Below are 18,711 nucleotides of genomic sequence, written 5' to 3'. Positions count from 1 at the left end.
TGCTAATTCACATATAATTCAGTGGTTTAAAACATCGAAAGAGCTGTGCAATAGTTGCTACAATCAATTTTAGAGCATCTTCTTTCATGTACTAATTATTATCAGCTCTCCATTTCGTCCCAACATCCCTTCCTGTAACACTAAGTAACTATCAATCCAGTTACTATCTCTGTAGATTTACCTGTCATGGATTTCATATATAAAAAAACAAAAACAACCCAAGAACAATCTTCCTGGAAATTCAAGTCAAGATGAGGGGAGGGAAATATGTATGTTTCACTGAAAGAAATTACATTTCTGTTGGCCAGTAAATGGAGAGCAACCTCCCATCAGGAAATAAATACTTAACTATGCTTATATAAAACCCAAGGGGAGAATATGCCTGTTACTCGGTGTCTAACTGGGACACTTTTGACCTAGTTTCTATCCAAACCTTGGTGAAGCAGGCAATGTGCTGTGGACTACTGGGGCTTTAGAGTGTGCTTTTTGAGATATGCAGCATTCTTCAAAAGCCACACCAGGAGGACTTGATGTGGAAACACTACCAAGTGAATTGGGCTTTACCTCAAACATAACAGATTTAAGGAACCAACATAGTTCCTTGGATATAAGGGGCTCAAATGCCCTCGTTTGAGAAGAAGCAGATGACTGGTAGCCCAAGATTATGTAACTAGTGGTCATTGGACTTTGATTCAGTTCTCTTGCATTGGGTGGGGGGGGGGTGGTGCCCAAAGAATGGTAGTCTAAGACTACCAAATATTTACTATTTTAATCCCCCCTTGCTTTATTATGACATGTATTAATTTGAAAGGGATGGTTCTGCCTTTGTGAATAAATGTTATTGAAGTTTTGCTGTATCACCAAACCCCATTGTTTGGGTAAATACAGTCTAGTCACTTAAGAATTTAATCTATATAAGTTAACAATTCATGTTTTGTGGTTTGTAGCTAGCCTTCACTTGTGTAATTTCCTTTGCTCAATAATGTTTTAAATCTGTACTATTGGCTAAATTAATGACACTGTCAATAGAATTATCTTATGCCTCATGGGAGTAATTGATAATATTTTCTAACATAAAATGATAATGTTGTTTCTTAAATGAACCAGAAACACATATAAATTATAGATGTATGAATGCATTTTAGACTTCCACTTAATTCTAGAACCATTTAAGAACAATAAGTTCTTATAACCCGGCTCTCATGATGAGAGCACTGAAGAGATGAGTGCTATAGCAAAGTGTAGTGAAGAAACTAAATGGTACCTAGCCTTCAGAAAGATAGCTAGGTATTTGTGATAGTTACATAATCTGGTGTCAGTTTGAGGATTCAGACTGAAGGAGTGGAGTCTAGCATGTTAATCAGGTTGTAGCTTGATGACCTTATTTGGAGGTGCTAAGGAGATAAATAGCTAACTGGAGGCGGACTACATGTACACCCCCTGTGAGACATCCTGTGGAGAAGACACGTGGAGGCTGATGGAACAAGATCTTTGGAGCTGGAGAAGCCACGTGAAGACTCATGCCACTGGATCCACAAGCCTTCTTACCCACTGATCTGTGATCTTCCTACATTCAGCGTCATTGCATATGTTGCAGGAGTCTGAAGAGGACTTTATAGATTGGTATCGGACATATGGCTAATATTGGACTTATGGACATGATCTGGACTGGGCTGGAATGTTTTCTTGATGTACAATTACTGTTTATATGAAGTTCTTATACACATATGTGTCTTTATGAATTTGTTTCTGTAGTCTACTCTGACAGAGTATTAAAGTCTGTCTTTAAACAAGCAGCCATCTAAGTGAGACATCAACTTAATACACATGAAAGAAGGTTACCAACCAGTCTGTGTGCTCCAAAGATTGTAAATAATAAAATCCAAATCCAAAGGAGGGACTGATATCAGAGCTTAAATTGTGAACACTGGGTTTGCAGAAGGCTATGGAAGACAGTGGAAACCCAAAGTCTATTTGTAGAGCTCACATATGGATTAAACCTCTGGTGAATCCTTTCTGACTGTAGTCAAGGATGTGAATATCCTTTTGTTACCAGACAGAGCATTGTAAAGTTAATTATGGCAGATGTAGTTATGTTAACATGTAATATCTTATTATATGATCTCCCTTTGATCCATTTTAAAATTGTTTTACTTAAAAAAAAAAAGTGAAGGGGAAATATCTGTGGATTAAGCCTCCAGTGAATACCCTCTGACCGCAGTCAAAGGATGTGAATAACATTGTCATCAGCCAGAAGCCTTATAAAGTTAATTATGGCAGATGTACTTAGGTTAAAATGTAACACCTTATCATTGAATCTCCTCTTTGACCCATTTAAAATTTGTTCTGAATTAAGAAAATTTTGTATTCTTTTCAAGTAAGGTATTCTTTGTTTACTTTGTTATTATTTTTTTTGGTGGGGAGGGGACGTATGTTTTTCTCTATATGAAATCCAGAACAGGTAAATCTATAGATGGTAATGGAATTAATGGTTTCTTGGAGATATGGCAGGGAAGGTTGGGGGAAATGAGGAACTAATAACAGTGAGTACAAGAAAGAAAATGTTCTAAATTAATGTGATGACTGTACAACTCTTAATATGATTGCTCTATTGAATTGTATGATAGGGGAATTGTATAAAACTGCTAAAAAATAAAGTAGAAAAACCTCAGTTGAAAAAAAGCAGAAAATAAATAATAACTAGAATCAATTGGGTCAAAAGGGAGAACAAGGGGTTAAATTTAAGTCTTTGTTGTCCAGTTTCCAATGTACTCTGATAGCAAGGCTATTCACAGATAGGGAAGAATTTTATTTTTAACAGTGTTCATAATTTAAGTGTTCATAATTCTTATAGAATTCCCCCCTTCACATTTGAATTTATTATTTACAATCCAAGAAGCACAGATTTGCTTTTTTCAGGTATACTTAGTTGACACAATAAAGAAGAATTATTATGGAAGAATTCTTTTGGTGCAAGGTACTCTTTTAAAGGTGTGGGCTTCAGCTTTCATGTTCATCATGGTTGTACATTAGACCTGTCCAATATATGAGGCAAAAGTTTCCAAAGGTGGGAAAATTAGTAAATCCTGTCAATCAAAGCTCTAAAGCAGTGGTTCTCAACCTTCCTAATGCCGTGACCCTTTAATACAGTTCATGTTGTGGTGACCCCCCCAATCATAAAGTTATTTTTGTTGCTGCTTCATAACTAATTTTGCTACTGTTGTGAATCAGGCGATCCCTGTGAAAGGGTCGTTCGACACCCCCCCCCCAAAGGGGTCACGACCCACAGGTTGAGAACCACTGCTCTGAAGTATATTTTTGTCAACATAATTGACAGTATATTTTAGGGGGTGTTTCTCAAGCGTAGGTATGGGGTAAATTGGAGGTGCAAACTGAAAATACAGGTATTTAAGTATCTTATTTAAGGTTGCAGAGGGATTTCTGTTGCTCCTACTTAAGAAACATCTGTTGACATGTCTGTTGAATAATCGTCAAATTCGTAATATTCTTTGTTGTGTAGTGATGACTCCACTAGGTACCAGAACATGTACATTGTTTTTAGAAGAGATCACTATACTATGAATGGGCTATTATATATATCCTTACATGTTGGCTTATTTTATAGGTTATATGGCTGAATTTGTGAGATTTCTATATATGTGTATCCTAAAGAGCTCAAAACAACAGGTTTTATGTCTCTAGTGGGTATTTGTTCTTGTAAGTGTTTGGAATCTGATAAATGCTGACCATTGATGTGATATATTACATAAGTCCTTGTACGAATAGTTAGTTGCTTCTGTACAAAGATCTATATTTAGTGTGCATTACTGTAGAGAATAATTCAGTTTTGTGTTGTAGGTGTTGGTTTGGTATGCTAGCTCAGTTGTGTTCTTGGCTTTTTGGGGGCTTAATCGAATATCTGTTGTTAGATGCCACTGAGTAGATTCCAAATCATAGCGACCCGATGTACAATGGAACGAAACACTGCCCAGTCTTGTGCCATCCTCAGTAGTTTGTTGGTATGCTTGAGCCCATTGTTGCAGTCACTGTGTCAGTCCATCTTCTTGAAGATCTTGCTTTTCTCTGACTTACTTTACCAACATGGTATCTTTTTCTAGGAACTAGTCTCTTCTGATGAAATGTCTAAAGTACATGAGATGAAGTCTCATCATCCTCACTTCTAAGGAGCATTTTGGCTGTACTTCTTCCAAGATAGAATTTGTTTATTCTTTTGGTACTCCATGGTACTTTCCATATTCTTTGCCAGCACCGTAATTCCAAGGCATTGTTTCTTCTTTGGTTTTCCTTAGTTAGTGTCCAATTTTCACAGGCATATGAGCCAACTAAAAATACCATGGATTGGGTCAGGTGCACCTTAGTCTTTAAAATGACATCTTTGTCCTTCAACACAACATATAGAAATCTTGTGCAGATTTACCCAGTGCAATACATCCTTTAATTTCTTTACTGTTGCTTCCATTCATTACCATTGATTGTGGATCCAAGCCAGGTGAAATCGTTGACAACTTCAGTCTTTTTACCATTTATCATACCTGTTGGTCCCATTGTGAGGATGCTCAAACATTGTCTTACATGATAAAAATTCCAATAAGTGTATAAAAATTAAAGAACATTCCATTGTTGTGAGTAATCATTTGGAGATTTATCATTAATTGCTGATAATGGAAAATCTGTTATTTGTTGTATTATTATATAAACATTTATAGCAGCAGGCACCTTTTGGAGTTGCCAGTAATGGTGTTCCTGTTACTCCCTCAAGGTGTGTATATCATGTGGGTGTACATATGCTTTTCTCAGCAGTTTCGTTGGCATATAATTCACATACAATTCAAAAGTTTAGTCACATCAAGAAGTTACACAATCATCACCACAATCAATTTTAGAACATTTTCTTCAATCATATCTACTCATTGTTAACTCCATATTTCTCCTTAAACTTCCTTGATGTACCCCCAAGGAACCATTAATCTAGTTACTGTTTATTTACCTATCTTGGATTTCTTATACCAGAAAACATTAAAAAACAAACAAACACTAACAGGAATAACAAAGTAAACAACAAAATATAAAAACCTCAATCAAAAGAAAATAGGAAACATTAAATTAGGAATAGCAATGAATATAGAAATATTCTTTACAACAAAGAAGAGAAAATATTACATTAGGAATAACAAAGTAAATAACAAATAACATGAAAACCTCAATTGAAAAGAAAATAGAAAATATTAAAAACCAGAACAAATTTAAATAGATCATAAGGGAGATTAACCTGCATTTAACATTACAGTCCATTTTCTGATGGTGGCCTACATTTTTAATGACTACAAAATCTACACCTAGGCCTAGTATAAATGGTGATCTTAAACATTACACTATGTACAGTAGCCATGATTCTTTGCACAAAATAAGCTTGATACAGTTTTTTAGGGTATTCTTATCTCTGAATGCCTAATATGTTGAAGCATAAAATCATTAGACAGGTAAATAAATGATGGATCAGTCTTTCACATTTTTAAAGATACTGATTATTTCACAAATATGACACATTTGATCTAGTGTGAAGATATTTTAAGGATTTTACAGAGGGTTGGTGACTTCTGTCGCTTTCTCTCTCACTCTATTTTTTCTATCTCCTCTTATTCTTCAAAACACTGTGACAAGTTAGCCAGCATTGCACATTTTTAAGTAGGGTGGTCTCAGACCTTGACAAAAATGTTATGATGTGGAATCAGTTATAACTTAGCAAACGATAGTTTAACTTTTCTTTCTCCTATGCATCTCTTGTATGAAAATATGCTGGACCATGGTATGAAGGCACTTTTGCATATTTTAATGCATATTTTTAATGTCTGTATACTTTTAGATTTTTGTTGAAATAATAAGCCTACTGTTACATGTTTCTACTCCCATTGATGAATTATTTTTTCTTATTTACATAGGTTGCACAGAGCATTGAGGATCATCATCAAGAAGTAATTGGTTTCTGCAGAGAAAATGGCTTCCACGGCTTGGTTGCATATGACTCTGATTATGCATTATGCAACATCCCCTACTATTTCAGTGCCCATGCCCTAAAACTGAGCCGAAATGGGAAAAGTCTCACCACAAGCCAATATCTGATGCATGAAGTCGCCAAGCAACTGGACCTGAACCCAAATCGTTTTCCTATTTTTGCTGCTCTGTTAGGTAGGTGGAGTAGTATGGAATGGACTCATTCTTAACATTCATTACTTAGTATATTATTTGTTTGGTGTTCCATAGCCTGCTGTTACAGTGTATTTCTTTTGGTTTTAAATATATGTTTATGTGTTTTATCTAGGCCCCAAAACTAATTTTGTGAATAAAATGGCTTAAAAATTAAAAAAAAAATTAAAACTCACAAATGTTAATACACATTGACTGAAAATTAGTTAAACTTTTGGCATAAATTATATTTATTATAGAAGAAGATATACTACATTTTATAGTTTTGCTCTTCATTTTCAGGGAATTCACTAATTTAAAAAAAACAAAAAACGTAAACTTTCTTGCCCAGTACTTGTATTTTAAGTAAATGTATACTTTTATACTTTTAAATGTTTTCTTGGGGAAATTTCTTATGATGGCTATCTAGAAATGAAGGTCTTTATGTACTAAATTCTTTTTCTTGAAATGATTTTCCAAAAGGAATTGTATTTATCTGTTACTCTTGTGTCTGCATTTTATAGCAGTTTTCTCTTTTGCCACCCTTTATGGTGCTTTTATTGTGTGTGTCTGTAGCTCCTCTACTGTTCAGCTCTGATTTGGTGAGAGTTGGTATTCATAATATCGCAAGTGTGCTCTGAGTGAGGACCTGAAGAACACCTGTTGTTTCCTGCCCAAGTTGTCACCATCAGACTTAATTATGCTCTAAGAGTTTCTGTTCAGAATTGACTCCATGGCAATGAGTGAGCTGGTGACGAAAGGCCCTTTTTGAAAGATACGTGCTTTTCAGATAGATTTGATGTTTTTGTATTAATGATTTGTCTTTTACATAGGGTAGCAGCCTATATCATTTGTGTGTAAGGGGGAAATTTTTGTGGGCAAGTTTTAGAAATTTGTTGGCATCAGAAAGGTTTTTGTAAACATTTCAAAATGTTTTAGCACAATTAGAAAGCATAGCGAGGGAGTCATATATTTTTAGCTTAGCATTTTATGCTAGTATTTTAAATTATAATGTGTAGAATTTGTCAGGGAAGGGTTAAAAAAATCAATATTAAACCCACTGTCAGGGATGCATTTCTCACTCAGGGTTTCTGAGGCTGTAAGTCTTTGCAAGTTGTGAGCACTCAATGCTTATTCAACAATGCCTCCAGGCCTCTCAGAGAAGATTTAGAGAGAGAGGGAAAAAACACCTTCAGAAGTGTTTTAGATCTATTTGGAGGATATAAGAAGTAAAAATAAAACTTTACATTTTGATATTTTAACCGTTTTTTATCTGGTATTGATAGATAAACTTGTAATCCTTGTGTGTGTCTTTCAGGTAGCACTTGACTGTTTCCGTCTTGGGCCTGTTGTGACTCTCGGAGTCAGGTGGATTAAAATGAGTCTTTGCATATCCTCTTCAGATTTTCATATAGGAAGGGTGGGCTGCTTCCTTTGACACTGAAAATACTCTGGAAGGGCACAGAATGTGCTATGTTATCTGAAACATTCATATTTGTTTAAATATTAACTAAAATACATAGGGACTAGTATTTGACTTTAAATGAACGAGAAGGATCCATGTTCTTAGAATATGATGATTTAGCTAATTTGAAACGTAGAAATTATTTTAATTTTAAACACTAATTGTGTTTCTTAGGCGATATTGCCAACTCATTTATAGTTATATATTTTGAAAAATTTGAAACACGACAAAATAGTAAAGTTTCATCTAATTAATTTTAAGGCTTGGGTATTTTAAATTCTTAGGCAACTGTTAATTATTGAATAAGCTTTACACGTGTTTTAAGTTTTGTAAAAGTTTCAGTACCTTCTCAAATGAGAAAGTACACTTTCCTTCCCTTTATGTAGCAGAAAGTATAGCTGTTATCAATTGAGTTTTAGAAAAATTTGGTGGGATTTTCATTTAAACATTTGTTTTAAGGATTTCCAGGCTCCCTCACCCTAGTTTTCTTTTTTTTTTTATTTTAAAAATTTCCCCCAAGTTCTCACAAAGGTTAACCTGATGCTAATGTTGACGTAATATTTTTAAAAATCTTAATAGTAAAACCAAAATTCTCAGATACTTCATACTTAATTCTTAGTAAAATTCTTTGTAATCCATTAACAAGAAAGCAGTAAGATGTACAGTAAACTAGGACAGTTAGAAATTAGTTATTTTCAATTCCGTACTTGCATATTTTAGGCATTATGATGATGATGATGATGTTAGGTGCTGAGTTGGGTTCTGAATTATAGCAACCCTATGTACAACAGAAAGAAACACTACCCAGTCTTGCTTGATCCTTACAATTGTTCTTATTTTTGAGCCCGGTGTTTCAGCCACAGTGTTGATCTATCTTGTTGAGGGGCGTCTTTCCTCTTTTTCTCTGCTCCTGTATTTGAGCCAGCACGATGTCCTTGGCCAGGGACTGGTCTCTCCTTACAGTGTCTAAAGTACTTGAGATGAAACCTCACCATTCTTGTCTCTAAGAAGCATTCTGGCTGTAAATCTTCCAAGATAGACCTTGTTTGTTATTTTGACAGCCCATGTATTTTCATTTTTCCTTGCAGTATTATTGTGCACATTTCACCATAATTCAAATGTATTAAATCTTCTTTGATCCTCTTTATTCACTACCCAACTTTCACATGCATATGAGGCAATTGAAAATACCATGTCTTGAATCTGGAGCACCTTATTGCAAATTACCCTTCAGGCTTCTCAACACTTTAAACAGGTTGTGTGCAGCAGATTTACCCAATGCAATGCATCAGTGTTGAGAGTATACAACCTTGATGCACACCTTTTCTGATTTTACACCATGCAGCATTCCCTTGTTCTGTCCCCATGGCTGCCTCTTGAACCTGTACACTTTCCGCATATGTACTGTTAGGTTTGCTACAATTCCCATTCTTGACAAAGCTATCCATACTTTTCCATGATCCACATGATCAAATGCCTTTGCAAAGTCAAAAATACCTTTCTAAGATTCTCTACTTTCAGCCAAGATCAGCAGTGATATCCCTTGTGCCACGTCCTCTTCGGAACCTCTGGCAGTTCCCTATAAATGTACTGCTGCAGCTGTTGTTGGATGATCTTCAGCAAAAACTTACTTGCATGTGATATCAATGATAATATTTTATAATTTGAGCATTCTGTTGGATTACCTTTCTTTGGAGTAGGTAGCTGCCTAGTTGGCCAAGTAGCTGCCTTCCAAATTTATTAGCATAAGTGTCTGTTATGTGACAAGTGAGTGCTTCCAGTGCTTCATCAGCTTCTTGAAATATTTCATTTGCTCTTCCATTAATTTCTGGAGCCTTGTTTTGGACTAATGCTCGCAGTGCAATTTGAACTTCTTCTGTCAGTATCATCAGTATCTTCTGTCAGTTCTTTACTCATATGCTTCTTCTTGGAATGGTTGAATGTTGACTAGCTCTTTTTGGTACATGGTTTCTGGGTACTCTTTACATTCTCTTTTGATGTTTCCTGCATCATTCAATATCCTCATAGAATCTTTCAGTATCGCTACTTGAGGTGTGAATTTTTCTCGCCGCATTTTAGTTTAAGATGCTGAGCTTGTTCTTCCTTTTGGGTTTTCTAACTGTAGGGCTGGGCACAAATACTTGAGTTTGTCTTTTTGAGCTGCCCTATGAAGTTTGTTCAGCTCTTTGATTTGATCGTTTCTTAAGTTTGCCTTAGCTACTCTGTGTGGTTGAAAGCAAGTTTTAGGAGCGCTGGTGATGAAGTAGTTACACATTGGGCTGCTAACCCAAGGTTGGTTATTCAAAACCATCAGTTCCTCCAAAGGAAAAAGACGAGTCTTTCTACTCTGTAAAGAGGTACAGTGTTAGAAACTCACAAGAGTAGTTTTACCTTTCTCTGTTAGGTTGCCATGAGTAAGAACTCGATGGTAGTGACAATAGTAGTGAGGTTCTTTTGAGTTTTCATTTGCCTTAGCTACTTTACGATTAAGAGCAAGTTTCAGGATTTCTGCTGGTAGCCATTTTTATCTTTCTTGTTTTCTCAATGAACTTTTGCTTTTTATGGATGATGCTCTTGATGTCATCTCACAGTTCCTTGGGTCTTTTTTCATTAATATTCTCTGTAGCAAATCTGTTCTTCAGATGTTTTCAAAATTAAAGGGGAATATATTCACTGTTTTATTTTGGGTATTATGGACTGGTTTTAATTTTTTTTTTCCAGCTTCAACCTGAACTTACATAGTAGAAATTGATGGTCTGTTCCACAGTTGTGCCCTGGCTTGGTTTTAGCTGGTGATACCAAGCTTCTCTATCATATACAAGGGGGTACCCAACAAAAACTGGAAAAATGCTCTGCTGGGCGGAGCTTTCAGTGTACACATTTTTTCTGGTAGGTGAGCCTCGAGCAACTCTCTGAGTTAGTGTACCCACAGGCGTTGCCTGGCAAGGGTCTCTCTGGTCACAGTGAATATTTTTGAAAAATCCGTTTCACGCAAACCTCATTTTTGTGATGGCCGATTTAAGAGAACAGCATGCAGCTATGAAATTTTATTTCCTGTGAAAAATGCTGCAGAAATTGTTGTGATGTTGAACATAGCTTCCAAGCCAGCACTATGGGGAAAACTCAGTTTACAAGTAGTTTTCTTGTTTCAATAAAAGGTGAAATGTCGATTGATGACAAACCTCATTCTGGATGTCCATCAACTTCCTGAACGGATGAAAATATCAACAAAATTTGTGCACTTTTGCTTGAAGACCAAAGATAGACCATTGATAAGATGGGGACGTTATCAGGACTATTGTGGAGCTCGGTGGAGCAGATTTTAACAGATTTGGGAATGAGAAGGGTTGCTGTTAAATTTGTGCCTTGGGTTCTACAGTACCGAAGCAACACAAACTTTCACCCAAGTGATGATACATGGTGCTGTTCTTTTGACCTGAAAAGCAAACACCAGTCAAACCAGTGGAAGGCGCCATCACCTCACCCAAAAAAACTCGTCAAGTGAAATCAAAGATCATTATTATGGTCCTTTGTTTTTTTGATGTGAGGAAGATAGTGCATTTGGAGTTGGTTCCACCAGGTCAGACTGTTAATCAAGCTTTCTATTAGACGTTCAGAAAAGATTGCGGAGCAGTATGGGACAAAGGCCTGATTTGTGGCAGATGGGGAACTGGTTTTGCCACCATGACGATGCACCTGCTCATGCAGCCATCTTAGTGCACCAGTTTTTGGCAAGAAACAGCATGCCTGTCTTGCCCCACATACCTTACTCACCTGACCTTGCTCTTTGTAACTTCCACAAATGCAGAGGGACATGTGAGGCCCTAAAAGAGGTGGGAAAGAAATGAAGGAGGTGCTGTCAGCCATCTAAACAGATGTGTTTGAAACATGTTTCCAAGTTTTGAATCGCAGATTTGATAAATGAAATAAGTGTAATGGAGAGTGCTTTGAAGGTGATAAGGTTGTTTTGTAAAAAGTTTAAATACATAGGGGCGAAATCTGTGTTTTGGGGGACACTCCCTTGTATGTAGGCAATTTGATTTTTGTGTATTTTATCTGGGGAAGGATGTATATAATCAGCCGTTTTTGAGATGTTTTTGATCTCAAAAATTCTATCGTGATCTCCAGCTTTGTTTCTATCACCAAGATTATATTTTCCAACTACTGTTGGTTCCTCTTTGTTTCCAACTTTTTTATTCCAATCACCAGTAATTTTCAATGCACCTTGATTTCATTAATTTCTGACTCAAGACATGCATTGAATTATTCAATTTCTGTATCACTCGCTCCAGTGAGTGGTGGGTAAGTTTTAATAAGAGTTGTGTGGGTTTCCTTGTATGCAGATACACAGACAGCATTATATTTCTTTTTTTTAGACTTTTTTGCATTATATTTCAAGATAGCTCTTGAAATGTCTTGCTAATGAATGAACTATACCTTTTTAATCTCTGGCAAAAAAAAACCATTTAATTTTTCTAACACAAAATGGCAGTTAATTGTCCATTTCAGCTCACTAACACCTAGAATATGTTTTATACATTCCATTTCATTTTCGATGTCTTTGAATTTTTCTAGATTTATGCTTTATACATTCCAAGTTCCAATTATTAATTGTTTTTTGCAGTTGTTCTTCTAATTTTGAGTTGTGCCCCATGGACAAATGAAGATCTTTATTATTCCCATGTTATTTTGGTCAACTGTACTTTGAGAAGAGAGCTCTGTGTCCATCATGTTTTGTGTGTTTTCCAACTTGAAGGGCTCCTCATCTGTTACTATTTTTGACAGTCTTCTGCTTCTGTTCTTGAGGTTTTCAGTGTCGGCAATGTTTCAGTGCTATCCGGAAGGGTTCCCGTGTCTCATTAGTCTGAAATGGACAGCCTAGTCCTTCTTTATAGTCTGTTCTTCGTCTGGGAACTGCCGAAATCTTTTCACTCTGGGTGACCCTGCTGGCCTTTGAAATACCAGTGATGTAGCTTTCAGCAACACAGCCAACACAGTACAAATTCTCAGAGAAGTGGTGGAAATATTGTAATATAACAATATTACAATTATTCGCACATTATTTTGTTCTCCTAGTGGATTCACATCTCAACATGTAGGTGATTAAATCATGATATTAAAATCACAGAATTATTTACCAAGTCCTGCTTTTAAATGCATTGACATACAAACTAAGGAGGTTAGTGTTATCAAGCAATCAATTATTTCAGTGAAAGTATGCGCCAAAAAATGTGATTTCTTGATTGAACACAGTTCTTATTTATAGACCAGAACATAGTAATGGTGATAGAATATAAAGCTTAGGAGCACCCATTTGTGTTACAGCATGTTTTTTTGATACATATCTGTGGATTATTGTAGAAATTAATAGTGATATTGATCAGGTTATAATCAGTGCTCATTATCATTTAATCTTACTTACAAAGTTGTTATCACATTGTGATTTCCTTCTTGACTACTCAGCCAAATATACGTAATTCAGTTTGGGTTATAGTCATTTTATGAATTAATGAAAACTTGTATCTAGTCAGTATTTGACATTCTGGCATTATCAATGTGACCTTTTGCAAATAGGTATTTACTTTTAATTACTGCTCTGGGGGAGTCATTTAGGTGTTTATGCAGTACTTACTTTGAATGCTATTGGAAGGATACAACAAATCCATACTATCCTTGAAACAGCTACAAGAAGTTTGCCTATTCTTGCTTTGTATTCAAAGATTAAAAATAATTTTCTGTTTGTAAGTTACATAGTGTGTCAAATGAGATGTCTTGAGAAATCATTTAAAAGTCTAAGACAAATAAGTTAATCTCTTACTGGTAATAAAATACAGTGATCATTGACTTGTGTTATTATATATTATATATTCTAGGTAATCATATTCTACCTGATGAAGATTTGGCTTCTTTTCATTGGAGTTTACTTGGTCCAGAGCATCCACTAGCTTCACTTAAGGTATAAACTTAATTTTGTTTTTTGATTTGTAATGATCAACTGTTTATTTTGCCAATAGTTTAATAATATAAATTATGTTTTTATGCTGGTTGGGGGTTGACTGTCAAGCTAGCAATATTGTATTTTCCTCTAATTTTAGGATCCTTACTGCCTTAAAAAAAAAGTCTATCTTGTTTCCGGCACCTTAATTTTGGGTAAATATATAAATTTCCTTACATTTCACTTAGAGGAATTATTCATGCAGTGTATTTAAATAGCAGGAATTCTTTTACCAAGAGTGTTTATGTGTTTTATTTAAAATTTTTTTTCAATTGGCAGTAAGTTTGTTGTTTAGATGAACATCTTGTAGCAAAGATTGAAAATTTTCATAACTTTAATACTAATTTCCTGTAAAGTAGATTAATTTGCTAATACTTTTTGATGGATGATATACAAAATTCACTAAAGGAATGGTTATTGCATGGTTTCTTACATACGAAGCTCAACTGGTGCAGTGGTGAACTGCTCAGCTGCTAACTGCACAGCTGGTGATTGAGACCAACTCAAGTTGCTCCGCAGGAGAAGGGTAGTAGCAATCTACTCCCATAAAGATTAATAAGGAAAAGAACAAAAACAGCCCCATTGAATTGATTCAGCCTCATAGTGACTATGTAGGTTACTAGAACCTTTCCATAAGGTTTACAAAGTTGTAAAATTTAATGAAAGTAGATTGCCATTATTGTTCGCCCATTGATGAGCTAGATGGTTCATGCCGTGGATCATCTGTTTTGCAGGAAGCACTTTGACCAGTTTGCCACCAGGGCTCTTTAATCCACACAGATTACCGCCTAGAAAATCCTATGGGATGGTTCTACTTTGTCACTATAAGTCAACATTGATTTGATGACCCCAACAATATTAACATATTGTCTTATCTTTTTCCCCTTCCCATACTACTTCTATTAATGATAGTAGTGAGTATCCCAGAGGAAGCATATAATTGATTTTCTAATATAGGGAAGTTGACATGTTTGATGTAAGAATAATGAGTACATTTGCTGTAAGCCAATATGAAAGCTTCTAGTAATTTACTGAACTTGTTTTCTTTGAAAGTTTTGCTTTCATGTTCTCTACTATCAGTATTGTGATCTTAATTATTACTTGTTAAAAGAACAAATGCTTTTCAAGAACTGAGTAATTTGTAAAACCATGGTATTTAGATTTTTTTTCTCCCTACGCCCAGCTATGACTTGTTGATAATCTGGGCCTTGACTTCCTCATAGCAAAGGGAGAAAGTTAAAATGGAATGATTTCGTTAGTGACTATTTGGTTGCAAAAATTTGAATTTTATCAGAATTACCATATATACTCATGCAAACCCGAGTTTTTCCAGCACATATTTAATGCCGTTTTTGTGGTAAAATTAGGTGCCTTGCCTGATATTTGTTTGGGTTGGCTTATACTCGAGTTTATATGGTACTCTATCCATAAACTGTTTTAGTTAGTTGGTAGTTTTAAATTGGAGCTCTTGTTCATATAACCATGATTATGCAAACATTTAAATGGAATTTCTGTGTTTTCTTACTTTTGCTCCTTGATACTTAAACCCTTTCCATTTTAATCTCTTTTGATACGTTTTCCTTCATTTTTACTCTGTGGTCACTTACTGATGTGGATTCTTTCCAACTAATGTTTGAAAGTTAGATTTTCTCCTTTTGTTTGAAATTATACTTTTTCTTTTGCTTTCTAATCTGTGATGACACTTTATATTTGCTTTTGGCCAAATATGTCAGTCTTCCTGTATATTTTCATTTATGAAGTGGAATAATTTGTGGTCTTAATCATAAACTCCTGGTGGTAAGATTGATGAAATGCAGATTGAGAAAAATAGTCAATGCTCTTTTACAAGACTTGAAATGTTTTGAATATCAGGGGTGAGAAACTTGCAAGATCTCTAGAGTATATGATCCATTATTATATTACAGACAGTACGATCTATATTTACAGTGATCCAGGTTGACTAGAGAAACAAATCCTGTAATGCTTATATGTGTGTAAAAGAAGCTTTATATATCAGGAAAATATCCCAGATCAGTCCAGCCCAAGTCTAGAAGTCCCTCTTCAGAATCATGCCGTCATAAGCAGTGATGCAGAATGCAGAAGGTCACAGATCAGTGGGTGCAAAGTATTGTGGATCCAATGGCAGTGGAAGCGTCACGGGTCTGACAGCTCTCAGAGTGTTCTCATCAGCAGGAAAGTGAAGGCAGAGAGAGAAGGTAGTTCCCAGGACCCTCCTTATGAGAAGGTCATGCCTATAAGGATTCACCATTAGGCTGTGACCTGATTCACAGGTTGATTACCACCTTTACATATCTGTGTTAGACAGGGTCCGTTAGAGAAACAAAACCAGGTAACTTATGATTTTATATACACACACACACACAGCACAAAGGAATATAACAGCTAATTAGTCCACAGAGCAGTACAGAGAGCTCAGTTCAACTTACTTTTGTGAAACAGTTAATATACTGGAAGTCCTTCAACTCAGGAGGGCTGCTCAGTCAAAGGTCAAGGAAGCATAGACAGCTGATTCTTCCATAGAGCAATGCAGGCAATCTGGCCATAGGCAGCAAGCAATAGGTTGGGTCACCAACAGTCAGCCAGAGACAGAACCCAACAAGCTCAAGTGATATATACACCATCAGCGTGGCAAAGCAGGTTTTGAAGGAACCTCAAGCTCTAACATCACGATCCACAGGTTGGGTGCCCCATAGGTAGTATAGTTAGCAAAGCAGGCAGAAAACTCAATAATGCAGCCGCACATGATCTAATCGAGAGAGAGAGAGAGAGAGAGAGAGAGAGAGAGAGAGAGAGAGAGAGAGAGAGGAGAGAGGGGGAGAGGGGGAGAGGGGGAGAGGGGGAGAGGGGGAGAGGGGGAGAGGGGGAGAGGGGGAGAGGGGGAGAGGGGGAGAGGGGGAGAGGGGGAGAGGGGGAGAGGGGGAGAGGGGGAGAGGGGGAGAGGGGGAGAGGGGGAGAGGGGGAGAGGGGGGAGGGGGAGGGGGAGAGGGGGAGGGGGAGAGGGGGAGGGGGAGAGGGGGAGAGGGAGAGAGGGAGAGAGGGAGAGGGAGAGGGAGAGGGAGAGGGAGAGGGAGAGAGGGAGAGAGGGAGAGAGAGGGAGGCAGGCCTTGCTGAGCCATTTATCTCCTTGCCCTTCAATCAAATTGTGACCTTATTAATCCCACGTGTTCTTATCGGCCAGGTTGGCACAATAAATCTCCCCATCAGAGTATCTTTCAGTTGACATGAAATTATGTAACTACCACAAGACTATATGTGAATTGATTGGAAGAAAGACCCTTGCTCTTAGGAAGATTCTCTCACTACCTGTCTGGACATAGGGTGTTCTGCTTCTTTGGTATGTTTTAATGTGACAAAGTGTTCTGTAAAAACAGTGATAGGTTTTTTAGCTATTGTGTACCTTGTTGAAACTAGATTGGTGATCAGATGGTTTTTAAATCTTTGATATCCTTTTTGAAAATAATGCATGAATTATAAGTAAATAGAAAAACTTTCTTTACTCCTAGGTTTCACTTCTTGCCTCATTGTATGAAGTGGCAATTTTGGCACAATGAATGCCTAATGAAGGAATTCTTGTTGTTTTATTTGTATTACTTAAATTAATATAATTCATTCCTAATAGCTTATACTTCATTATTCTTAGGAAGGACTAAGAGACACTTCCTAACCTCCAGAAAGTTCTTGGACTCTGGAAAAAATATTTTTAGGGCCTGATAAATGTCTTTCTTACTTATCCTAAATATAGAAAAAATTAGGGATTAACCAGATGAGAATGCCCTTGAATCTGCAGTATTTAAAACTCTAGAATATCTGGCGAAACATACTAGTATACTATTAGCATCAAATTAGTAATAGATTCTAGCTATAGAATTATTATAGGCCCACGAGGAAGATTTATACTGTTCCCACATAAAAAGATAATGATGTGTCTATAAAGTGAACCAGGGCCCAAGGACATATATAAAATATTGAAACCTGAATGAATCTCACATTTATTAATACCCTTAATCTAAGAACAATTACTGTATATACTCGTGTATAAACCGAGTTTTTCAGCACATTTTTTGTGCTGAAAAACTGGGATTTGGCTTATGCATGGATCAGTGGTACCCCATGGAGGTGTAACATCTCGCTGCCCAACCCCCCCCACCCCCCCCCCCCCCCCGTAACGGGACGAATGCCTGTTATCTCGTGGGTGATTGCTGTTTCTCCGCTGCTGTTCATTCAAAGCACCTCTGACACTGCTTTGAATGTTTGTTTACTCACATCTAATCAGTCAGAGCCATCCTCTGACGTGGACGGCTCCAATTCGCAGAAGCACTTGTAGTGATTCACTTACGCTGGCAGTTGAACTGGTAAGGATGTGTCTGTGGCTGTGCTCTGTCTCTCCCCTCTGGTCTCTGTGTTAATTCACATCCTACATTCCCTGTCCGCACGGACTCCCCCACCCTCCTCCCAGGTAACACGTCTTGGGGGGCGGGGGCATTACCATGAAAGTACTTTTTCAAAGTGTTGATTTTTAATCCTATTAGAAATGGATACTCTTGAACCAAAACAAAAACGCCAGTCATATGAGGCTGGTTTCAAAATGAAGGTTGTATCAAGAGCAGAGGAGAGCAATAACAGTATGGCAAGTAGGGAATTCTGTGTTGACGAAAAGCAAGTGAGGGAGTGGCAGAAAATGAAGGCTGACTTGGAACAGATTCCAAAAACTAAAAAACTCGTCGTGGTTTAACGTCTTTTTATGGGGCTCTAGAGTGAATTGCATAAATGGGTTATGGAGTGTTGTCAAAATGGTTACTGCATAACACGCATGGGAATCCGCATACGTGCTCTACAAGTGGCTAAGAATGACAAATATAAAGCACCAGGCTTCATGAACAGGTTTGGCCTATGTTTGAGAAAAAGAACAAAGATTTCCCAGAAATTGCCAGAAGAGGATTTATAATTATGACCTGGCAGATATTGGGAATATGGATGAAACTGCCATGACTTTTGATCTTCCAAACAACAGAACTGTGGCAAGTGT

General features: G+C 36.8%; 1 protein-coding gene across 2 annotated transcripts in view; it reads left to right on the top strand.

The window, feature by feature from the left end:
* Window positions 1-18,711, top strand: part of FAM120A (family with sequence similarity 120 member A) — a 167,697-nt gene that overhangs the window by 21,717 nt on the left and 127,269 nt on the right. For both annotated transcript variants that reach the window (XM_075549742.1, XM_075549741.1), the window contains exons 2-3: window positions 5,961-6,207; window positions 13,543-13,625. In XM_075549742.1, coding sequence (XP_075405857.1) covers window positions 5,961-6,207; window positions 13,543-13,625 — 330 coding nt within the window. The remainder of the gene's footprint in view (window positions 1-5,960; window positions 6,208-13,542; window positions 13,626-18,711) is intronic.

This window comes from Tenrec ecaudatus, chromosome 5, assembly GCF_050624435.1.
Source record: "Tenrec ecaudatus isolate mTenEca1 chromosome 5, mTenEca1.hap1, whole genome shotgun sequence".
Lineage (NCBI taxonomy): Eukaryota > Metazoa > Chordata > Mammalia > Afrosoricida > Tenrecidae > Tenrec > Tenrec ecaudatus.
This window is presented reverse-complemented; position numbering and strand designations above follow the sequence as displayed.